This window comes from Bos mutus, chromosome X (assembly GCF_027580195.1).
Source record: "Bos mutus isolate GX-2022 chromosome X, NWIPB_WYAK_1.1, whole genome shotgun sequence".
Lineage (NCBI taxonomy): Eukaryota > Metazoa > Chordata > Mammalia > Artiodactyla > Bovidae > Bos > Bos mutus.
In genome coordinates, this window is record NC_091646.1 from 28,423,559 (window position 1) to 28,448,519 (window position 24,961).

Below are 24,961 nucleotides of genomic sequence, written 5' to 3' on the forward strand. Positions count from 1 at the left end.
CAAGTAAGCCCGTGCACCACAACTGCTGAGCCTGTGCTCTGCAACAAGAGAAGCCACCACAATGAGAAAGCCCAAGCACCGCAACCAGAGAGTAGCCCTCGGTTCTCCACAACTAGAAAAGAGCCCACACAGCAATGAATACCCTGCACAGCCAAAATAAATAAATAAAATAAAATTTAAAAGGCTAAAAATATGCAACTTACAGACATATAAAACAAATTTATGGTCATCAAAGAAGGATAAATTAGGAGTTTGGGATTAACAGATATACACTATATAAAATAAACAAGGACCTACTGTATAGCACAGGAAACCATATTCAATATCTTGTTATAACCTGTAATGGAAATGATCTTAAAAAGAAGATATATCTGTATCTCTCAGTCAGTCAGTCAGTTCAGTCGCTCAGTCGTGTCCAACTCTTTGCAACCCCATGAATCGCAGCATGCCAGGCCTCCCTGTCCATCACCAACTCCTGGAGTTTACCCAAACTCATGTCCATCGAGTCGGTGATGCCATCCAGCCATCTCATCCTCTGTCGTCCCCTTCTCCTCCTGCCCGCAATCGCTCCCAGCATCAGGGTATCTGTATCTATAGATATATCTATATATGGCTTCCCAGGTGGCGCTAAATGGTAAAGAACCTGCCTGTCAATGCAGGAAGCGCAGGAGACGTGGGTTCAATCCCTGGGTAGGGAAGATCCTCTGGGGAAGGAAATGGCAACCCACTCCAGTATTCTTACCTGGAGAATCCCATGGACAGAGGAGCCTGACGGGCTACAGTCCATAGGGTTGCAAAGAGTCAGACACAACTGAAGTGACTTAGCACGCATGCACACATATATACACATAACTGATTCATTTTGCTGTACACCTGAAACGAACACAACGTAAATCAACTATACTTCAAACAACAACAAAAATCCCCAAAGTATCCATTGAGTGTGTTAACTCGGATGCTGGTGAGGGTGGAAACCAGTCTACAATGTGTTGAGGAATGAAGAGGAAGTAAAAATAAATAAATGAGTAGATTGTCCTTTCAAAAAACATCTCTATCCATGCACTAAATATTTATGGGGCGCCTGTTATATGTCAGGCCCTGTAGTAGGTGCAAAAGAGAGACTTGACTGGTAAGGAAAGAGAAGACACAGGGCCGTAGTTGGAGAGAAATGTGTGGTTGAGGAGGACTGGCTGAGGGAAGATCTTTTTTTTTTTTTTTTTTTGAGACGAGGGAAGACATAAGCCTGTTCATAGGTTTCAGGGAGGGGGAGTGATCAGTAGGAGGTGAGGAGCTGATAGATAGCAGGTTCTCAAAAGAGCCTGAAAGGAATGAGATCAAGTGCACAGGGGCTGATGGACCTTGAACAGGATGAGGGATGCTTTGTCCTCAGAGGCTAGAGGACACAGAGAAGGCGAGGGAGTGAGGCAGGTTGGGGTAGTATGAGCCTGGTGACCCGGATTGTGCTGATAAAGTGGCAGGTGACACGGTCCTGTGAGAGGGAAGGGTCACAGATGAGTTTTGGAGCTTGAGGAAAGTGGGGACAGTTTGGCCTGGTCAGTGAAAGCAGTGGGAAGGAGCCAATTGAGCCCAAGCAAAGGGATGTCATATTGTTTTAAAGGCGTATGTGAGGTTGGAGGCCAGGAATTTGGGCGCCAAGACCCCACGTTTTGTGATTGCGTCTAGTCAAATTCAGCGGCAGTGGTCTACGAGCAGAGGGAAGATACTGAAATATATCCAGTCCAGCAGTTCAGCCAGGCAAGGAGGGTGCAATGGGAGAGGAGTTGATAAAAGAGTGTTTGGGGCCATTGATTAGGGGGTCAGACCAGGCCAAGAAGAAGATGAGGCCATGAGCGGCTGATAGCCTGTAAGATAATGAAGAGACCAAGGTACCAGAGGATTCTATGAGGTGAAAGATCAAGTTTAGGCGCATAGAGACATAGGAGAGTTGGAAAGATGTGTGGCAATGGTTAGAGAGCGGAGTGTTAGAGGCTATCTTGGGTGAGGCTGGCCTGGCGAATGGTCTGGTGTGAAGGTGGCTGAAGTAGAAGGGTCTGGAGGTGGGGGAAGTTGAGGCCATCAAGGAAGAAAGAGGCTGAAGGCTGATGGCTTGTCCACAAGCACATTGCAGTCACCCGGAACAGGAAGAAAGACTGGGTCAGGCGCCTCCGGAAGAGGATGAAACAGGTCTCAAATGGAGAGTGTTGTTTTACACAGAGGCAGAGGAGTAATGGTCTAGAAGTGCTCAGGGTCTGCCTGGATGCCCACTGCACTGAGCCCAGCGTACACAGGTTGTGGGAGAATGAGGAGCCTACACAGGAGGGGGCTGCTAGGCAGTGGGATCCTCAGGAGAGAATTAGGTTTCCAGTAGCATGAAGAGATAGGCAGGTGCTATGAAGAGGAAGGTGGCATATGCTACTTCTCAGACTTTAAAGTAGCATATGAGCCACTGTGGCTCTTAATAAGATATAGATTCTGATCCTGTGGGTCTGGGTTGGAGACTGGAGAGTCTCCATTTCTAACAAGCCTGCCAGTGATGCTAGTGCTGCCAGTTTGGGGACCACACTCTGAGTGGCAGTTTTGTTCACCATGGTTCAGGAGTTTCAGAGGGCACAGTGGACATAGTTTGGAGGGATAGTGAGTCCACGAGGAGAGAGCAGAATAGTGATGAGCATAGAGGAAAGAGGTGATTGGAAGGATGGAGTAAGTGAGGTGTTGTCACTCTGAGCGCTGTTCCAGGAGACCTGACCATGTGATATCTTGGCTCTGATGCCTGACATGGTACTGTTTGAGTATGATGTCTGTGACCAGGTCTTCTGGGTTTCCAGCAGGGGAGCTTCTGATAGCTGTGTTTACACAGAGGGCTGGCATGTGGGAGAGGGAGACTGGGGTGACTTCTGGGTGTCTATGAAGTGTGATAGGAGCCAGTGGTAACTGAGGCCATGACAGTGAACAGGAGCACCCAGGGCTAACGTGCCTGTGATGTGCAGAATGACCACAAAAGATGGTCCAGGATGGAACCTCAGAGACAGGCCAAGAATTGAAGCTAAGGTGAGTGAGAAAGAAGAGTTCTTATAGAGGTAGGAGCTAATGGTAGCAGTGAAGCCAAAGGACAGTATTTCAATAAGGGACGGCTAACATTATCAAGAAAGAAAACAATTGAAAGATAAAACTCTTACTTTTCTGTAATATCTTTATTTACAAAATCCAATATAATCAACTTAAAGACAAGGTAGCTAATTTCAAAATAAATATGCAGAAAGTCATAGACTTCTTATCTGACAACAACCAATTAGAAAGCAGTATGGAACAGAAGACCCTATTCACAGTAAAAAAAAAAAAAACAAAAACAAAAACAAAAAAACCCTTACTATAACCTTACCCACAAGACCTTAGGTGATCTGTCTCCATTACCTCACTTGCTTCATCTCTTATTATTTTTGTATTTCTTGAAGTGAAAGTCACATAACATAAAATTAAGTATTTTAAAGTGAACAAATTTAGTGGCATCTAATAAATTCACAGTGTTGTGCAATCACTACCTCTGTTTAGTTCCCTAACATTTTCATCATCCTCAAAGGAAACTCATTAAACAATAACTTCCCATTACCCTTTCCTCTCAGCTCCCAGTTATTATTCTCTTTCCTGTCTCTGTGAATTTGACTATTCTAGTACCTCGTAGAATAGTCAAAGGAGCCTGGCAGGCTGCGGTCCATGGGGTCGCAGGGAGTTGGACTCTACTGAGCGAGTAACAGCAGCAGCAGTACTTCAGAGAAGTGAAATCATATACTATTTGTCCTTTTGTGATTAGCTTCTTTCACTTAGCATAATGTTTTCAAGGTTCATCCATGTGGCAGCATGTATCTGAATTTTCTTCCTTTTCGTGGCTGAAAAGTAATATTACTCATGGCTGAGTAATATTCCATTGTATGATATTCCACATTTTATCAGTTGATGGACTTTTGAGTTGTTTCCACCTTTGGCAGTTGTGAACAGTATATTGCTCTTCCTCATTCCCTAATTCTCTTGCTCAGATTTGTCAAGCTTGTTTCTGCCTCAAGACCATTGCATTTGTTTTTCCTTCTGCTTGGAATGCTCTTCTCCCATTTTCTCTTATGACTGTCATTTGCATCCTTGAAGCTCAAGCGCCACATCCTCAGAGAAGCCTTCCCTGATCACTGTATGTAAAGTAGCTGAGCTCTCAGTCACTTTTCATCCCATTGTCCTATTTTATTGTCTTCATAATACATATCACCATCTGAAATGAATAAGAAATAGTGTCTAGACTGGGCTTGTTTGTGCTATTGGCCCCTTAAACCAGTGAGGCTTCTGGGCTCAGAATAACTTGCCTAAAATATATCAACTCTACAGTCCATGGAATTCTCCAGTCCAGAATACTGGAGTGGGTAGCCTATCCCTTATCCAAGGGATCTTCCCAACCCAGGGATCAAACCCAGGTCTCCCGCATTGCAGGCGGATTCTTTACCAGCTGAGCCACCAGGGAAGCTGAAGAATACTGGAATGGGTTGCCTATCCCTTCTCCAGGGCATCTTCCTGACCCAGGGATCAAACCAGGGTCTCCTGCATTGCAGGTGGATTCTTTACCAGCTGAGCTACTAGGGAAGCCCACCAAAAAAATACAGTTACCAAAATACTTTAAAATTGTGATATAGTAATCTGTGTCCTTCTCTACTAATCTCTGAAATAACAATAGCTATATGCAGGTCTAATAACTATTATAATTTAGAGGTCATGATTATAAATGCTATTTTGAGATATTTGCAACAATTGTAATAGGAAATGAAAAATATTGGTAATTTCTATTGGTTATGAAATCACAGGCACTGCTGAAGTTACTGTAAACTGTTACCTACTTTGTTTTTTGCTGGAATGACTTTTATTTTTTTATTGGAGTATAATTACTTTACTGGACACATCTTTTTTATCCATTCATCTGTGGATAGACACCTTATATTGTTTCCAAAAAGAGAAATCAAGTGTTAGCAAAGGTAAAGAAAAAGGAATATCTGTGCACCGCTGGTGGCTCAGCCATCATGGAAAACAATTTTAAAAATAAAAAATAGAACTACCATATGATCCAGCAGTCCTGCCTCTGAGCACATATTGCAAAAGAAATGAAAACAGGATATTCAGAGATATCTGCACTCCTGTGTCCATTGTAGCACCATTCACAACAGCCAAGACATGGAAACAATCCAAATATTGAACAACAGATCAATGGACAAAAATTGTCTTCTTTTCTTTTTTCTCTTGTCTTCTTGATAGTAGCCATACTAATAGGTATGAAGTGATATCTCAGTGTGGTTTTTTTTAAAAATTTTTAATTGGAAGATAATTGATTTACAATGTTGTATTGGTTTCTACCATATAGCAGCATGAATCAGCCATAAGTATACATATGTCCCCTCCCTCTTGAGCCTCCCTCCCACCCTCACTCGCTCCTACCCCTCTAGGTTGTCACAGAGCTCTGGAATGAACTCCCTGCATCATACAGCCACTTCCCACTAGTTATCTGTGTTACACATGGTAACATATATGTTTCAATGCTACTCTTTGAATTTCTCCCACCCTCCCCTTCCCCTGCTGTGTCCACAAGCCCATTCTCTGTGTCTGCGTCTCTATTCCAGCCCTGCAAATAGGTTCATCAGTGCCATTTTTTCTAGATCCCATACATATGCATTAATATATGACATTTGTTTTTCATTTTCTGAATTACTTCACTCTGTATAACAGGCTCTAGGTTCATCCACCTCAGTAGAACTGACTCAAGTTTGTTCCTTTTCATGGCTGAGTAATATTCTATTGTGTGTATATGTATCACAGCTTCTTTATCCACTCATCTGTCTCTGGACATCTAGGTTGCTTCCATATCGTAGCTACCATAAATAGTCCTGCAGTGAACACTGGGGTACACGTGTCTTTTGAATTATGGTTTTCTCAGGGTATATGCCCAGTAGTGGGAGTGCTGGGCCATATGACAGTTCCATTTCTTTTTTAAGAAATCTCCATACTGTTCTCCATAATGGCTATATCAATTTACATTGCCACCAACTGTGCAAGAAGGTTCCCTTCTCTCCACATCCTCTCCAGCATTTATTGTTTGTAGATTTCTTGATGATTCTGACTGGTTTGAGGTGATAACTCATTATAGTTTTGATTTGCATGTCTCTAAGAATGAGCGGTATTAAGCATTTTTTCATGTGTTTATTGGCCATTTGTATGTCTTCTTTGGAGAAATGTCTGTTTAGGTCATCTGCCCGTTTTTTGATTGGGTTGTTTGCAATTATTTTCTCCTATTCTGAGGGTTTGTCTTTTCGTCTTGTTTATGGTTTCCTTTCCATTACCTACTTTTGTACCTGAAGAAACTCTAAACTTCAGGTACAGCTTAGAGAAAAAGATGTGTTTTTTCCTGTCGAAGTTCATGGATCCTATGGATTCTATCCATAGACCTCTTCAAGGTTTGTGGACCCCAGGCTAAGGTACCCTGAAGGGACTTCCCTGGTGGCCCAGTGGTGAAGACTCCCAGCTCCCATTGCAGGGAACATGGGTTTGATCCCTAGTCAGGGAATAAGATCCCACATGCCATGTGGCATGGCCAAAAGATAAAAAGGAATTTCTACCCTGAAAAGTAAAAGATAAACAGTTGTGAGAAAGAGGGATAGAATATATTGGAGCTGGGTTTTCTAGCAGATCATAGTAAGCCAGGGAAAATGGACTGGAAAAAAGCTGCCTTGGGGTATGAGGGATGTAGAGATTTCCAGTTGATAAGGATATGAAGGAAGCAAAATCTTTGAAGGGGAGCCAGGTGTCCCTCAGAAGGAAGCAGTTTTTTTTTTTTTTTTTTTTTAAGAAGGAAGCATTTTTGTGACACGGTTGCTTATGGGAGTAAGAGATTTTGTTTACCAGGGACTGGAGTCCAGTGAGCATGACCGAGTGGGATGGGAGAGATGGCCATTGAGGGAAGATGAGCCATTGGGAGCGGGAGTGGGACCCTTACTATATTCCAGCTACCATGTGGGACACTGAGGATAAAAAGATGAATAAGACTCTAGTTCTAAGGTAAATAAATACAAAGGATGTAATTTATAGCATGATCAATGTAATTAACATGGCTGTATGTTATATATGAAAGTTAAGAGAGTAAATCCTGAATTCTCATCAAAATGGAAATTTTGTTTGTATTTCTGTAATTTTGTACATATGTGAGACGATAGATGTTTACTAGAGTTATTGTGATAACCACTTCATGATGTATGTAAATCAAATCATTATGCTGTATACCTTAAACTTATACAGTGCTATATGTCACTTAGGTCTCAATAAAACTAAATTAAAAAATCAAAATGTCAGAAAAAGGGTAAAAAAGAATAAGACAAAGATGAGTCATCCATTTAGGATTAGACTGAACCAGATCCTGTGGGTGGATTGGCTGCTCTGACGATGCCTCTCTTCAGAAACCCTAAGGGCCAGAGGCGTTAGCAGAAAGACCCAGTGTGTCACTAGAGATGCAGGGGGTAAAAAGCTAAAAATGCATTGCTTTGTGTCCTCCTTGGGTCCCTTCTGTAGAGCAAAAAATAAAGTAAAAAAGTTATATAATGGAGGAAAAAATATAGGCGTGCTGTCTTTAGATCATTCAAATGAGCCAGTCACCCAAAAATTAATTAAACAAACCTAAGAGATGTATTCCCCCCCAACCCCACTAATTCTTCAGGAACCTTCTAAGGATCCCTGCAACCAAGTGATCCTTTGATGATATTACCCTTCAGAATAGTGTTTGGCTCACAGGGATCAAAGGAAGAAAGAAAGGACTGTATTTTTAGATTTTTCTCTGGAGCTCCAGAGGTACCGTGCACCTGGCTCTCTCTGTATGTAGCTCTCAGAATCTAGAATTCTGTGATTTCTTTTTTAAAAAGCTCTTTTCTCTTCTCTACTAGGGGAATCTTTCAAAAAGGCTCAGGTAGGGGGCTGCTGCAGCTGAGAGGCACTGGCTGAGCCCAGCTCCTCCTTCCATCACATTCCCTTCCCGCAGTGGTGTCTGCAGACTCCCCATCTGGCAGGGGTCCCCAACCTCCCAGATTCTAATGCCAGATGATCTGGGGTGGAGCTGATGTAATAATAATATTAATAGAAATAAAATGTACAATCAATGTAATGCGCTTGAATCATCCTGAAACCATCCCTGCCCCCCTGCTTCTCCAGCCCCATTCTTGGAAAAACTGTCTTCCATGAAACCGGTCCCTGATGCCAAAATGGTTAGGGACCACTGCCCTGGGCCAGATAGCAAACTTCTTCTTGCTTGAAGGGAGGAAGCCCCGGATGGAGAGGCAGCGGACAGACAGGGAGATGAGAACAGAGGCAGGGCGGAGGCTAAGCTGACCTAGTTAGAGCAGAAAGAGGCTGTAGGGGCCATAGAGAAGAAAGAAGCTTCCCAGGACAGAGAGGAACAGAGGACTGACTCTTGGCTAAGACTCTTTAGCAAGACTTGGAGCCACACAGGAGCTCTGTGCCTGGGAACTCAGTGAGCTTGGGGGTGGGGAGGTGTGCACACGTGTTGAGGTTGTGTGTGTAAGACTCTACCAAATTTTCAAAGTTTCAAATTTTCAAAGTTACAACCTTAGGGACTTCCCTGGCGGTCCAGTGGTTAAGACTCTGCACTTTAATGCAGGGGGCGAGGCTTCAGTCCCTGGTGAGGGAACTAAGACCCCGCATGACCTGTGGCCACAGAAAAAAAAAAATCATGACCTTAGAGGAAATGAGAACAGAAAAATATTTTAGGGGAGCCTCAAACCCAGAAAGATTGAGAAGAACCCAGTGCATTCTGGAAGATTCCCCAGCAGTGGGTCAAGGAGACATCCCGACCACCCCTGGGTACCCAGCTCGAGTATTAGCTGATGCAGGGGAGACAGAGGAAGCAAAGACATGAGCCCAGCCTGGGGTACCATCCGCTCATCCACAGATGCTGCCAGGGGGCTCCACACTGCATCTGGAACCCATGAGGCAGAGAAGGGCCCTTCACTGTCCCTGCCCTTCACAAGGACACAGTCTGTTTGAGGGGACACTAATCCTTGTGAAGCATCAGTAAACCATCCAATAGCATAATTCTTTGTCACACTCGCGAGGCCCAGAAGGGCTTTCTGGCATCACTGGGGAATTTTGGAGGAGATGGGCATTCATCCGAGTCCTGAGGCCTGGGAGGGCAAGATTGGGATGAGAAGAGAGAAGTGCTCATTCCAGAGAGAAAGCACACTGATGAACACACAGGTGGCTCATGTGGGGATGAAATAGGTGGCTAGTCTGACGGGAGTAGAGGCCCACTGAAATCCAGTCAGGTGGGAGGAGTCAGATTACCGAGGGTATTTTGCACTTCAAAAAGAGCTTTGAAACCTAACAAAATCCAGGTGTCTGAAGGGGTCTGGCCATTTCCCCACTCTCCCCTGTAGCTACAAGCCCATCGTGGAATTCATCGATGCCCAGTTTGAGGCCTACCTGCAGGAGGAGCTGAAGATCCGCAGGGTACTGCACACCTACCATGACTCTCGCATCCACGCCTGCTTGTACTTCATCGCCCCCACGGGTCATTCCTTGAAGTCTCTGGACCTAGTGACAATGAAGAAGCTGGACAGTAAGGTAAGGAGGCAGAGGCGAGGGTGGGTGGGAGGTGGGGCCTGCTGGACCTCTCCTGGTGATCTCCTGTGCCACACTGATGCCAGAGTCCGGCAGAGGTTCTGTGGCATTGGCATCCTCCGCTTCACTCCCTGTCCCTCCATAAAGATGGTGTTAATTGCTCCAGCGCCTGAGTCGTATGCTTTGTGATGTTTTCCCAGCACTGGGCATGAGTGTGCACTGAGCTGTTTTCTGCCCTGATCCCTCTTGGGAATAAAGGTGGATGCAGGACAGATGGCTGACTTCAAAAGTTATTATTCTTATTATCAATAATAATTTTATCATAGCAGCTAACATTTGTTAAACCTTTATTATATGTCACCACTGTAAAAGTGCCTTGTGGAGTGTCTCATTGAATCCTCACAACAACCCAGTAAAGCAAACACCATCATTACTCTTATTTTATAGAAGAGAAAACTGAGGCTCTAAGAGGTTTGGAGACACCCATTGTCATAGAGCCAGCTCCTGGCAAAGCCTAGATTTGAACTCGGCTCTGTGGTGCCAGGTTACATTGCCTCCACACCCAAGGAAGATGGCTGTGGGATTCAGGCACATCCCGCTTTAAGATAAACGGAAAAATGCAAGTCCCACATCAGATATAAATTAGACAATGATTCTTCATGTTAAAGGATTATTAGTTGTGCAAGATAATTGACCATGGGGTTCTTTAAAAAGTCTCATTACTAGTCCATTTCCTCCCTTAACATCTCATATGTACCTGGCACTGTGATGAGTCCTTTATATGCATTGTTTTTATTTCATTCATCCAATAATCCTGTGTGGTAAGTATTATTATTATTCACATTTTACACATGAGGAAACTGAGGCACAGTCAAATAGCTTGCTCAAGACAACTTGTAATGGATCTGGGATGCAGACCAAGCTCTCTCTAACTCCAGGGAATTTATTTTACAAAAAAAAAAAAAGAAATCTTTAAATGTGGTTGTTTAGTAGCACCTTCACTATAATCACTCAGTTTCAGCTGTCATCAAAAGAGGAGCAATTTGTCATTTTTCACAGCAATGAGTTCTCCGCCCACGAGTAACGTGCTGCTCAGGAAACGTCACCATGCCCTGCATGTCTTGAATGAGGCAGCACGGAGCCATGTGGTAGGCAGCCTGCTAGGTGGGCTATTAGGTAGGCAAAGTTCAGCCTATGTTTACAGCATGCTGATGGGGGAAGTGGTGAAAAGAGACAAGAATTGACTGCCTGCTGCATTACCTCGCCAAGGGCTTCAACCTCCATGCCCCAAAGACCTGAAGGGAGGTGCCGCCAAGGTCCAGTCTTTCTTTGACCAACTCCTAAAGCTGCGGCGTCAGCCTGGAGAGGCTCTCCAAAGGCAAAGAGCAAAGAAGGGGAAAATTTCAAGTCTTGAGCTGTTTTCAGGGCCCAAGCACCATCCACACCAGCCCATTGGAGTGTGCTGGCAGGACCAGCTGTGTTTGTTGTGTGAACTTGAGCTTGGCTCTGCTCTGTCTCACTCAGGCACATCCCTTTCCAGTTGCTTGACCTTCCAGCAGTAAAAGCCTTGTCCCTTCTCGGAGGAATTTCAAGGATTAAGGTTCAGGTAGATTGAACTTCAGGGCAGCATCAGGCCTTCCTCCTACATCTGTACAAAATTGGGCATCTGCTTCTGCTTTCTTTACACAGAAATTAATCAGGAGACTCTGACAGTGAGGCTCTTTTTGGCTAAGTCTCAGATCAAATTGGGCTCCCCTGATAGCTCAGCTGGTAAAGAATCCTCCTGCAATGCAAGAGACCCCAGTTCGATTCCTAGGTCAGAAAGATCCTCTGGAAAAGGAATAGGTTATCCATTCCAGTATTCTTGGACTTCCCTGGTGGCTCAGACAGTAAAGAATCCTCCTGCAATGCTGGAGACCTGGGTTTAATCCCTGGGTTGGGAAGATCCCCCGGAGGAGGGCATGGCAACCCACTCTAGTATTCTTCCCTGGAGAAGCCACATGGGCAGAGGAGCCTGGCGGGCTACAGTCCATAGGGTCACAAAGAGTTGTACACAACTGATCGACTAAGCACAGCACAGATCAAATCAGTAACAGAGGGTGGTCTTCACGTCAGTGGGCTGGTTCCTTAGTGTTGGCTCCAGAAAGAGGGCCGTATATGCATCTTCATGGAGCCCTGCCCTGCCTCACTTCCCACATGGGTCTCTTTCACCTGGCTTAGGGCTAGCCCCCACAAGATGGGTTGGGACAGTTGACTATTGGAAAGGAGTGGCCTCTTCCCCCCCTGTCCACCTCAGATTCCCAATTGTCATCCTTCTGCTTCAAAATCACCAAAGCAATGACCTTGATATTAAGATATCACGCAGCTCATCGATTTGGATCTGAGCTGGTAGGTTAAGACTACAGACTGAAAAATGAGGTTCAACTTGGATCTGAATCCCAGTTCCAGTATGTGTGTGCTCTGTGGCCTTGGACAAGCTACTTCGCCTCTCTCTGCCTCAGTTTGTCCTTGGTAAAATAGTGGTACTAATACCTTCTGGGAGGGTTTTCTGCCAGGGTTAATTGTGTTAATCCATGTAAAGCACTTATTGTTCAGTGCCCGGCAAACAGAAAGCACTCATCGTCATTTATTATACTGCTGTTTGGCTATGGAGGTGGCCAGGCCTGGGCTATTGGGTTGAACTGCTCCCTCTGGCAGCTGGTAGAAGTCCTAGGTCACCTACTCTGAGCTGCAGATTTCCAGTAATGATGCCCCTTTGCTCTTCCCTTCTCTAGGTGAACATCATCCCCATCATTGCCAAATCAGATGCCATTTCTAAGAGTGAGCTAACCAAGTTCAAAATCAAAATCACCAGCGAGCTTGTCAACAACGGAGTCCAGATCTACCAATTCCCTACAGATGATGAGTCCGTGGCAGAGATCAACGGAACCATGAACGTGAGTGGGCTTCACACAGGGCTTCAATTTTCTGGCCATTTGCTCTTTAGGATTATTATTTTGCCAAATAGCAGTCAGACCTCACCATCCATCTTAGTGTAATCAACTCGATTATCTGAGTCTCAGGTATTTGTGAGAAAGAATTTAGAGGCAAACAGCTCCTCCCTCCTCAGACATGTAGAGATAAATAGCCAGAGACTGAAGGAGGGAATGGTTGACCCCAGGAATCGGTTCGACCAGGGGATTCTGACCTCTCCTACCCTCCTCTTTGACTCCTGTCTCATCTAGGCCAGGCAGCCCCTGTGGGACTGCCAGAAAGGCAAACAGTCTTTGTCTCAGACCAGAAAAATGTCTTGACAGTTGATGCAGCAAAAGAAGGCAAGTGTGAGAAAGTTGGCTGGCTTTGGAGACTCAGATAATCAAGCCCTCTGCCCCCGGGAGGAAAAATGATATGTAGTCTCCAATTTTTCTGGTGACTAGAGAAATGTTATTTTTAAACTTCATGATTATGTTTTGCTTTATTAAGTGTGAATGAGTCGAAGGGAAAAAATGAAAAAAACAACCAACCACTTGCCATGTTTCCTCTCACTCCCCCATTTCCCCTCCTAGAGGAATGAGTAATGAAGGAGGCAGGGAGTCAAATGGCTCCTCATGCTTCTTTACAATGTGTTGATGCTGTTGCTGTGAAATCTTCAATGTTGTGATTTCAAAGAGACAGCTAATAGCTTGCAGAAAGCCTCTGCTTTGGAACAGATTTCTTTTTCTCTATTGAGAGTCATCAGTTTTTTCCTAATGACATAATGCCTGAATATAGCCAAATGCAGGAAAGCCTTATAATAAAAGCCATTTTTAGAAAACTTTCCTGCTGCCACCACCCCCTAAGTCATCATTACGCATAAGCTACCACCTCCTATGAATCAGCCAACAAATTAAGCTAGTGGGGCAGCAAATCACTGTCTTGCCTGCCTTTTTGCCCATCAGCGCACCAGAGATACGTTTGTGATGAGAGGCCCTTGGTTATCTTTGACAAACCTGGCCGGAGGATAGAACTGTGTGGATCATGGGAGGTGGAGTTGTGGCCTCTCTGACTGGGCCTGAATATTGAAAAACTAAATAAAAAAAAAATAAGGTTACTGCATATCGTCTCCAGCTGCCAGGACATTTTGATGAAAATTAGGTTCTGCTAGGATAAGAAAACCCGAAGGGGCACCTTATCTCCAGAAAACTGGAGCCTAGAGAGAAGCGTCATCTGGTGTCACCACACTGAGGTCTGGAAACTCTTACTCACCTCAGAACATCGGGCCCCATGGATCCCTTCCGAACATGGATTCCCTGAGTCACTAGGCAGCTTTCAGGCTGGTGGTTTGCTTGGCTGAGGATGGATATGGATACGGTTGAAGAGTCCTCAGCAATCTCAGGGTGTCACACAGAACAACCTCTGACTATGTGGTGGGTCAGGAGTGACCATCATTTTGGGCTCTGCTTTCAGCTTACCTCTGGGCCCTTGCTTGAAGCCCGGGCAGCCTTGGCCTCAAGGTGGGAAACTTCCCGTGCTATGAAGCAGTAGTCTTCAACTACGCTGCTTCACCTGTGAAGGGATTTGGGGTTTTTTTTTTTTTTTTTTTTACAATAAATAGTCCCAGTGTGCCAATGCTTCACTTTGAAAAACCTTATTTGAGTGGATCCGGGGTTATCCCTGCAACATCCCTCAGCACTCATTCTCTTGCGTTCCCCCAGGCTTTTTTGTATGTGACAGATAGCTCAAGACAGGGGTGGCTTACAGCTAGCATGCCTGAAGTGGGCATGTGCAAGGGAGGGGGCGTGCATGTGAAAACTGTGTATTACTTTTGTTGTGATGGGGGAAGGCGGGGGGAGTAGGTGCTATGAAATACGTACAGAGAATTGCTTAGCCTGACTATCCCTGGAGCAACTGTGTCACACTGGGCCTTCCAGACAAGTTGTAGCCTGTGAAGCAGCATCGTCAGAGAGCCAGGGTTGGGTGGTAGGAGAAATGGATGCTGGCCTCTCAATTCTGGATTTGACCCCAGCCCCACAGTCTCAGCCTGGAAGAAGCCTCTTGCTCAAGTGGAGAAGGCTGCTCAGTCATCCCTTAGTTCCCCACTCGGGATTTTCACGGCAGGAAATGAGAGTCAAGAGGTCTAGCCTCCCTCTTGGCTCCTGGGTGGCTCTGAAAACACTTATTTCAACTCAGAGTGCTCAAAAGAGAGGGGGAGAGGTCTTGCTGTATGCCACTTTCCACCTATACTCTGATAGCTCTCAAGGTGGCAGACTTCAGTGCTAAAATTTGCTCTGGTGTGCTGTGGTAAGTCGCTTCAGTTGTGTCCAACTCTTTGCAACCCTTTGGACTGTAGCCTGCCAGGCTCCTCTGTCCATAGGATTTTCCTGGCAAGAATACTGGAATGGGTTGCCATACCCTCCACCAGGGGATCTTTCCAACCCAGGAATTGAACCCACATCTCTTATGTCTCCTGCATTGGCAGGCAAGTTCTTTACCACTAGCACCACCCGGGAAGCCCAAAATTTGCTATGTTGTTCAAATTTAATGTTCTTTGAATGGTTCAAACCACGGCCAGGGAGCAGGGCATAGGCCCAGTTACTCGACTTGGCTCAGTCAGCTGGCTGCCTGTGAGCTCTTGGATTTGGCCCCCACAAAGGCATTTGGGCCCAGTGAGAGCATATGGGTGGCCAGAAGGGTCACAGGGAGACCCATAGGTACAAGCCTGTCTCCCCCCACCCCGAGGCAGCAGTGCCATTTCCACAGTTGGCAATATTTGTGTGTGAGTCACCACCAAGGGTGAACTTGGGAGGATCAGTCAATGCTCTCGGGCTTCCTGATGGCTCAGATGGTAAACGACAGTTCTCTTGCTCGGTGGTCAGTAGGAGGCTAGAATGAAGGCCAGTGTAACTAGCCCCACAACTGGGAAATACTGTCCTCCTGGGAGGAAGCTATGCCCACTCTAGATCTTATCAGATGAGGAATCAGTGGTCCTGACAATGTGTTTCACTGGGCTAAGGGGGATGGTCATCTAACCTCCCTAATAGAATGGGTGTCTTAGAAACAGAATAGAATAGTTCAGGCTGGTTGACTCATCAAACACTTTTAAATGGACCAAGAGGAATTTAAGGGACATATGAGGCCATAAAGATAGTGAGCCTGGGCACTCATCCTCTGCGATGGCCCACGCTTTGTGGAGTGTGTCTCTCTCTGAATAAATCCACTTCTTACCTATCACTTTGTCTACAACCCCATAACCCTGGGCCTCTCTTGCCTTCCAAGATAGCCCCCACTCTGTCTACGGAATGTATTTCCTCCCTGGATAAGCCTTCTTTCACTCTAAAAAAAAAGATAGTGAGTGTGGGAACAGACTCCCAAGAGGAGGCTTGGGACTATCCCTTGTTGGAGTTTTCTGAGACAGGGGCATCTGAGGTCTCGGGTGAGTGAGAATTACATGGAATCCCCATAGGAACCCATCCATGTTTCAGCAGCAGTGCTGTCTTTCAAGTCTCCTCCCAGGGCCCACACCTACAAAGTGCCAGCCCCAGGAGGGTAGGGGGTGGGGACTGGAGGGTTTACCTTCTCCCTGCTCTGCTTGACTCTATTCTAGTTGTCAGAGCCACCAGGCTCTCAAGAGCAGCAGCAAGGCGGCCAGAGCCGACCCCACGATTTCCTGCCCTTCATGGTTAAAGCTGAACTGACCTGCCACCCTGGGTGGTGGCAAAGGCTGGCAGCTATAGCGTGGTGTCCTCACTGCTCCTTGGGAAGATTTGGGCATGGGAAGTAGGAACCTGGGCAAGTCCTTTCAATTGTCTGTACGCCAGTTTTCCAAATCACGAGTGGGGCTTATAATAACTGCCCTGGAAGGCTGTTGTAGAATCAAATGAAATCTGCCTGGGAGCACTCGGAAACGAGATCCTTGCAGAAACTTATCAGAACAGACTTTGATGCCAGTTGGAAATGAGTGTGCCAGGGGAGGTCTCGGAGCCCTCTGAAGCTGCCATGGCGGGGACTGTGTGTTTCAGAGCAGGGAGGGATAAAGTGACGGCAGTTTAAAGAGGAGGGGGAAGCAAGTGACCCTGTCATGCTAACTGAAAATGTCTTTTGGAGATAAAAATAACACACCCAAGGGAATACTGACATTTTTTTTTTAATGCCTTTATTCTCTTCTGGATTTTTTTTTCTTCTTTTGCTCTTAAGCCCAGAGAAGTACTTCCCACTTCACATACCCTCCTCCTGCATCACTTTCAGCTGAGAGCCCAGGATGTGTGGGAATGCTCCACCACCAGTCCCCTGGTCTAGCCCTCTGTCATGGCTGCCCCTTCGAGTGACTGAAGCTTTGAGGTTTCTGCAGGTGGGGCAGCCTTTTCCTGGAAAGTGTTTGCGGGTTAATTGGAGGCTGCCGGCATGTCTTGGGTCTCTGAGGGGGGATGAATTGTGCCCAATTGAACCCCCGCCCCTTCTGACCTTGAAAGCTGGCTGGCTGAGATCAGAGATGCTTCGGCCTTTAGGCAGGGTTTCCAGGATTTCACGCCTCCCTCCATGGCCCTATTAGAACTGACAAAACATTTCCCACCTCCACCCCTTGCCCACTTTGCATATCCATAGCCTTGTCTTTCCCTCTTTCCTCTGTCCCTTATTTGTGGAGAGTCATAGCAGTGGGATGTGGCAAGACCTGAGATAATCATCGGAGAGCAACTGAGAGTGGGTGAAGGCCCAGCACCTCAGCGGGGTTGGGGGAGTGGTTTAGCAGATGTGCTGGAGCTGAGCTCCCAATTGACACCTGTGTTCTTCCACTCTGAAGAACATTCTTGGCGTTCAGGGCTAGAGGAGAACAGAAAGGAAGTATTGACTGTGAGGTCAGATTTAAACTGCCTCTTACAATTTGGCCTTGCCTGGCCAGTTCACCTGTTCACTCTAAACCCCTGGATTTAGAGTGCTCCCCTGATCTGCTGCTCGAACCCCCAAAGGGAGTGGCAGACCAGCAGGGGTGGGCTTTGAAATCAGAGAGACATGTATTCCACTCCTAGCTCTGCCGGGCTAGGCTCTGAGCTTTTTCAATGTTGTATTCTTCTTAATGCCTGGCACACAGCAGGACGTCAGTTCAGTTCAGTTGAGTTCAGTTGCTCAGTCATGTCCGACTCTTTGTGACCCCATGAACTCCAGCCCCTTGCTGGAGATTATCTTCCCATTCTTAACCTTATTAGACACCTCATGAGAGAACAGGCAGATCGCTCTCTCTTAAAGCCTCATCGAACGAATTCAGCTGACTTAACACTCATACACAGGGACCTCAGTCAGTCAGTCAGTTCAGTCGCTCAGTCATGTCTGACTCTTTGCGACCCCATGAACTGCAGCACGCCAGGCCTCCCTGTCCATCACCAACTCCCAGAGTTTACCCAAACTCATGTCCATTGAGTCGGTGATGCCATCCAATCATCTCATCCTTTGTCATCCCCTTCTCCTCTGCCCTCAGTCTTTCCCAGCATCAGGGTCTTTTCAAAAGAGTCAGCTCTTCACATCAGGTGGCCCAAAGTATTGCAGTTTCAGCTTCAACATCAGTCCTTCCAATGAACACCCAGGACTGATCTCCTTTAGGACTGGTTGGAACCCCTTGCAGTCCAAGGGACTCTCAAGAGTCTTCTCCAACACCACAGTTCAAAAGCATCAATTCTTCAGCGCTCAGCTTTCTTTATAGTCCAACTCTCACATCCATACATGACCATTGGAAAAACCATAGCCTTGACTAGATGGACCTTTGTGGACAAAGTAATGTCTCTGCTTTTTAATGTGCTGTCTGGGTTGGTCATAACTTTCCTACCATGGAGTAAGCATCTTTTAATTTCACCATCTGCAGTGATTTTGGAGACCAAAAAAATTAAGTCAGCCACTATTTCCCAGTCTATTTGCCATGAAGTGATGGGACCAGATGCCATGATCTTAGTTTTCTGAATGTTGAGCTTTAAGCCAACTTTTTCACTCTCCTCACTCACTTTCATCAAGAGGCTCTTTAGTTCTTCACTTTCTGCCATAAGGGTGGTGTCATCTGCATATCTGAGGTTATTGATATTTCTCCTGGCAGTCTTGATTCCAGCTTGTGCTTCCTCCAGCCCAGCGTTTCTCATGATGTACTCTGCATATAAGTTAAATAAGCAGGGTGACAATATACAGCCTTGACGTACTCCTTTTCCTATTTGGAACCAGTCTGTTGTTTCATGTCCAGTTCTAATTGTTGCTTCCTGGCCTGCATACAGGTTTCTCAAGAGGCAAGTTGGGTGTTCTGGTATTCCCATCTCTTTCAGAATTTTCCAGTTTATTGTGATCCACACAGTCAAAGGCTTTGGCATAGGCAGTAAAGCAGAAATAGATGTTTTTCTGGAACTCTCTTGCTTTTTTGACAATCCAGCAGATATTGGCAATTTGATCTTTGGTTCCTCTGCCTTTTCTAAAACGAGCTTGAACATCTGGAAGTTCACGGTTCACGTATTGTTGAAACCTGGCTTGGAGAATTTTGAGCGTTACTTTACTAGTGTATGAGATGAGTGCAATTGTGCGGTAGTTTGGGCATTCTTTGGCATTGCCTTTCTTTGAGATCAGAATGAAAACTGACCCTTTCCAGTCCTGTGGCCACTGCTGAGTTTTCCAAATTTGCTGGCATATTGAGTGCAGCACTTTCACAGCATCATCTTTCAGGATTTGAAGTAGCTCGACTGGAATTCCATCACCTCCACTAGCTTTGTTTGTGGTGATGCTTCCTAAGGCCCACTTGACTTCACATTCCAGGATGTCTGGCTCTAGGTGAGTGTGAGTGATCACACCATTGTGATTATCTGGGTCGTGAAGCTCTTTTTTGTACAGTTCTTCTGTGTATTCTTGCCACCTCTTCTTAATATCTTCTGCTTCTGTTAGGTCGATACCATTTGTGTCCTTTATTGAGCCCATCTTTGCATGAAATGTTCCCTTGGTGTATCTAATTTCTTGAAGAGATCTCTAGTCTTTCCCATTCTATTGTTTTCCTCTATTTCTTTGCATTGATCACTGAGGAAGGCTTTCTTATCTCTCCTTGCTATTCTTTGGAACTCTGCATTCAAATGGATATATCTTTCCTTTTCTCCTTCGCTTTTTGCTTCTCTGCTTTTCACAGCAATTTTTGCATTTCTTTTTCTTGGGGATGGTCTTGCTCCCTGTCTCCTGTACAGTGTCACCAACCTCCGTCCATAGTTCATCAGGCACCGTGTCTATCAGATCTAGTCCCTTAAATCTATTTCTCACTTCTACTGTATAGTCATAAGGGATTTGATTTAGGTCATACCTGAATGGTCTAGTGGTTTTCCCTTCTTTCTTCAATTTAAGTCTGAATTTGGCAATAAGGAGGTCATGATCTGAGCCACAGTCAGCTCCCAGTCTTGTTTTTGCTGACTGTGTAGAGCTTCTCCACCTTTGGCTGCAAAGAATATAATCAATCTGATTTTTGCATTGACTATCTGGTGATGTCCATGTGTAGGGTCTTCTCTTGTGTTGTTGGAAGAGGGTGTTCACTATGACCAGTGTGTTCTCTTGGCAGAACTCTATTAGCCTTTGCCCTGCTTCATTCCATACTCCAAGGCCAAATTTGCCTGTTACTCCAGGTGTTTCTTGACTTCCTACTTTTTGCATTCCAGTCCCCTATAATGAAAAGGACATCTTTTGGGGGTGTTAGTTCTAGAAGGTCTTGTAGGTCTTCATAGAATAGAACCATTCCACTTCAGCTTCTTCAGCGTTACTGGTTGGGGCATAGACTTGGATTACTGTGATATTGAATGGTTTGCCTTGGAAACGAACAGAGATCATTCTGTTGTTTTTGAGATTGCATCTAAGTACTGCATTTCAGACTCTTTTGTTGACTATCAAGTGGGTCAAAATATCTGAGATCAAGGCCTGTTTGTCCAAGCAGGCTAAGAAAGCTTGTTTCAGTGGACTTTTTGCTTCTCTGTAAAGCCCTTCTGAGTAAAGCTCTACCTGGCTTGTAAACAGTATTTAATCAGTGGTTCCATTTGGCCAGTGGTGACTCAGCACTTCACGTGGAATGGAGCATTGTGAGCGTGTCCCAGGCCTCACAGTATGATTGGGGGCGCCTGCCTCTTCTCTGATGCATGAAAGCAGCCTCATCAGCTGGGCCTTGTGCCTTATTATCCCTCTCTATCTCAAGCACCAAGCCATACACCCCATTTGTACTTTTCTTTCCCCTGCTATTCCCATGGCTATTCAAGGAGTATTTATTAAGCACCTACTGTGTGCGGGGTGCCAGACTGTACACTTGAGCCCTTGGGCATATTCTGTCTTCTGTGATTTCAGGTATGGAATTCAGTCTTCGCTAACCAGATCGTAAGCTCCCAGAGGGTAAGGGAGTGAATTTTCTACTCCCTTTGTTTCCCTTTAAAGCCCCTAAAACAGAACTCAGCTCAGTGATGGGCACGTGGGGACTTGACTTCTAGGCTCGAGAGTTCAGGACAAGCTCTTGCTCCAGGATAGTATGAGACCAGGTGCGTCCACCTCAGTCAGCAGTGTGGTTTCCGTGCGTGTCTATTCTTTGGGCTCTCATACTCTGGGGAAAGGGAGCAGTGGTTCCAGCCCCCTCCATTCTCCTTTACTCTCTCTCCACACATAGCCCTCTGTGTCCCACTCACCTGCCTTCTGAAGGCGCTTCGCCTCAGCAACCATGAAGACTGAATAGCTGGCTAATCTGTGTATCTGCTTATTATTCTGCTTATTTTCTGTCTTTGTTCCCTACGCACTCGGCCATATCCTGGTTACCTTCTATTGTGAATTTCTGAACATGCAAAGCTTGGAGTAGGCCTCTTCTCCCTACACAGCCTGGGAGCTTATGAAATGCCTCCTGATGGTGGCGGCAGTGAGGGACACTGCGGCGGGGGTGCCGAGGCCCTCGCGATGAGCAGCAGCGGGACTGGGGTCACTCAGTGCCTTTACCCAGAATTCTCAGCTTTTGTCTGCCTCCTGTTGCAGGCCCACCTGCCATTTGCTGTCATTGGCAGCACAGAAGAACTAAAGATAGGTAACAAGATGATGAAAGCTCGGCAGTACCCCTGGGGCACTGTGCAAGGTGAGTGAATCTCCCGGAGAGGGGCTACACTCAGCAGTCCCCTTCTATCTGTCCCTTTGCTTGTCCCCAGTTTCTACTCATTCATCTTGGGCCTCAGGCATCTCTAGGGGTCACCAGCAGGCAAACTTTGGCTTCATACCTGGATTCTCTGCACTGAGCAAGCTCTCTGTCTCCAATGGAGAAAGCATTCCTAAAACAAAAATAAATATACTTGCAGTAAGGTAGGACAAAGAGTGTGAGAAAGCAGGTGTACCACTTGAGTGTACAAGACGTACAAGAATGTCCACAACAGTGTTGTTCATGATAGCAAATAGGTAGAAACAACCCAGAGCCATTAAAAATAGATTGGGTGAGTTGCAGAATGTTCAAATAATGCAATATTATACAACAGTGAAGATGGATGGACTGTACATCTACAGCAATGCATCTCACAAACAGCACATTGAGCTAAGTAAATCATAGACAGATATAAGCTGTATGATTCCATTTATATGGAATCCAAAAGTAAGACAAAACTGAACTTTAGGAATTCATGCGTAAATGGTATAACTATAAAGAGAAACGAAGGAAGGATAAACCCCCAAGTCAGGATGGTGGTTAAGTCTTGTGGCAGGGAAGGAGAGGCATGAATGTGATCAGGAAGGGACACAAAGGGGGATTTCCCTGGTGGTCCAGTGGTTAAGACCCCGCCTTCCAAAGCAGGGGATGCAGGTCCAATCTAAGATCAAACCAAGATCCTGCAGTGTGGCCAAAGTTTACCAAAAAAAAAGGAAAGGATGTCTAGGGAGTTGGTAATGTTTCACCTGGGCCATAGATACAGTGGTGTCCTTTTTTTTTTTTTGATCCTTTAAACTGTACATTTCAAGCACTCTTTTGTTTGTATGATTACTTTGCAATTTAAAAACAAACTATTGCCTATAGGCTTGAGACAATTCCTTTTGCAGTCTGCAGTAAGGTACCCTTGGTACTAGTCAGGGTTACTATACGTGAGAGGGTGGTTGGTTTACCATAAACTCATCCCGTGTCCAGACACCGCCCCCCACGGCCCCCACGACCTTCTCCCAGACCTGTGAAACAGAATCTGGGGTAACTGTGCCTGTTCATCTCAGATGCCACTGTCCCAATGTGGTCAGGCCAGACACCCCCATTCCAGCAAGGTGGAACCGCGCCCAGAGACACTCTGTCCTGGTCACCATTGCTGCCATCAGGCCATTATTCACCTTTTGAAAACACCTGTTTTGAAGCATCTACCATCCAAATGGGCCACACTCGTGGCTCACATCCCTCCTTGTCACAACCATCTAGCCATGTCCTAGTTCTACACTCTTATTCTGTGGATTTTGATACCTGGTCATAGGTTTTGCCTCTCCTTTAGATGACCTGGATTGGAATCCTAACCCTGCGACTTCTAGCTGTAACATTGCCTAACCTCAGTGAGACCCTGCAAGGATGAGTCCCTTATCTGCCTGCTGAATTCCTAGTCTTCCTTCACGAGTCATCCTAGGGGTCTGTCCCCTTTTTAGTAAAGTCTTCATGCTCCCTGAAGTTCTCAGGACTCCCTTTTCTGGGATCCTGTGATTTGCATTGTGTTACATTTGTGTGTTTGCATCTGTTCTTCCATTAAACTGGAAGCTCCTATGGGCAAGACCCCATGTGTTTGAATTCCCAGTGCCTCATACTATCCTGGGAACAAAGATTCTGCAAGTACTTATCAGACAGATGGCTGAATGTCCATTTGCCATTGTCCTAAAAGTCGTGTGAAGCAAACATTCCTGTGAGTGTCTGATGGGTAAATTTGAGTTGAATCTAAATGTCTACCAGATGTCTTCTTAGATACTTTTATGGTATTGCTGTTTTCCATTACTGTCATTCTTATAATTTTTCATCTGCCTTTTTAGTACAAAAGCCAACTAGAAGGCAACATCTCAAGCTCTATATACACAGGTTAAAAGGTGATGTCACCGTTAGACATTTCACCTCTCGTTTTGTCCATTTCTGCTTCTTCTGACCTTCCTTTCAATGGACTTTCAATACCTCAACCCCTGCCATGCAGTTGAAAATGAAGCCCACTGTGACTTTGTGAAGCTGCGGGAGATGCTGATCCGAGTCAACATGGAGGATCTCCGAGAGCAGACCCACAGCCGGCACTATGAGCTGTACCGCCGCTGTAAGCTGGAGGAGATGGGCTTCAAGGACACCGACCCTGACAGCAAACCCTTCAGGTACCTTTCCCACCAGCCCTGCCCAGCTCAACTCAGCCCACCCGGGGGCAGTGGGGAGGCCTTGCCCCGGAGAATTCACAGGGGAGGCGAGACACAGGATCCCAGACCTAGCGCTGGAAGGCTAAGTCACTCACCAGCTCCATTTGCCTGTCCCTTCTCTGCCCTGGCACACCTGCCAGGGGATGCTGTGGCATGGTGGGCTTGGTAAGCCCTGCTGCCGTGCTTATAAGAATGGGGGTGGGGAGGAGGCCAGGGGATGGGCAAGGCCAATGATCTCACTGCCACAGGCATTCGCATAGTAGCTGTGAGCCCTGAGCCTGGGCCTTGTGCCTCAACATGGCAGTTTGTGCTTGCCTGCTGACCCACATTCTTCACTGGGCTCCTGCTGCTCTGTCAGGTTTCCAGTCTGTTCTTTAACCCCCTCCTCATGATCAAAACCAGGTGGGACCAGGCAGCAGTCACCACACACGTGTTGATGAACTTCCAGCTCTTCGTTACTGCCCTTTAGCGTTTGTGTTCAAGTGCAAGGTTTGTTTTGACCACCAGATGTGAATAATCGTTGACACCTCAAATCAGAATCTAAGATGCTTTCAGAAAAGAGGAAAGTTTTTGAAAGCATTGCTTCAAACGCTTTCAAATAACTATGCTGTTGGGAGCTATGTGAATAAGTGTCTGATCTGTATGCATAATATGTGATGTAAGCCTCACGTTGTAAATTACCATGTCACATGTAGTGCCCTGTACTGGAACATTTCAGGAAATGTCAAGCCTTGATAAACAAGTAAAGGGCTTGCTTGTGGGATAAGAAGGCCTGCAAATGGCCTCTCAGATCCCACAAAACCTGTTCACAGCGGAAAGCCAGCCTGGAGGCATAGAATAGCCATTCCTTTGGGGATGTCTGGTTCCGGAGGGGTAAGTTTACTGCCCTTCATGGACAGGGATCGCTGGAGCCCCTGGAGTTGAAGGAAAACGTGTTGGTCTCTCTGATGGGTGTTCCATTAGCTTTCTCCCTTCTACCCTTCAGACTGCTTTAATATGCATCTGT

The 24,961-nt window shown here is 45.9% G+C and overlaps 1 protein-coding gene across 8 annotated transcripts in view; it reads left to right on the forward strand.

Moving 5' to 3' along the window:
* Positions 1 to 24,961, forward strand: part of SEPTIN6 (septin 6) — a 161,630-nt gene that overhangs the window by 122,114 nt on the left and 14,555 nt on the right. For all 8 annotated transcript variants that reach the window (XM_070366409.1, XM_070366411.1, XM_070366410.1 and 5 more), the window contains 4 exons: positions 9,459 to 9,645; positions 12,417 to 12,578; positions 21,598 to 21,694; positions 23,748 to 23,916. In XM_070366409.1, coding sequence (XP_070222510.1) covers positions 9,459 to 9,645; positions 12,417 to 12,578; positions 21,598 to 21,694; positions 23,748 to 23,916 — 615 coding nt within the window. The remainder of the gene's footprint in view (positions 1 to 9,458; positions 9,646 to 12,416; positions 12,579 to 21,597; positions 21,695 to 23,747; positions 23,917 to 24,961) is intronic.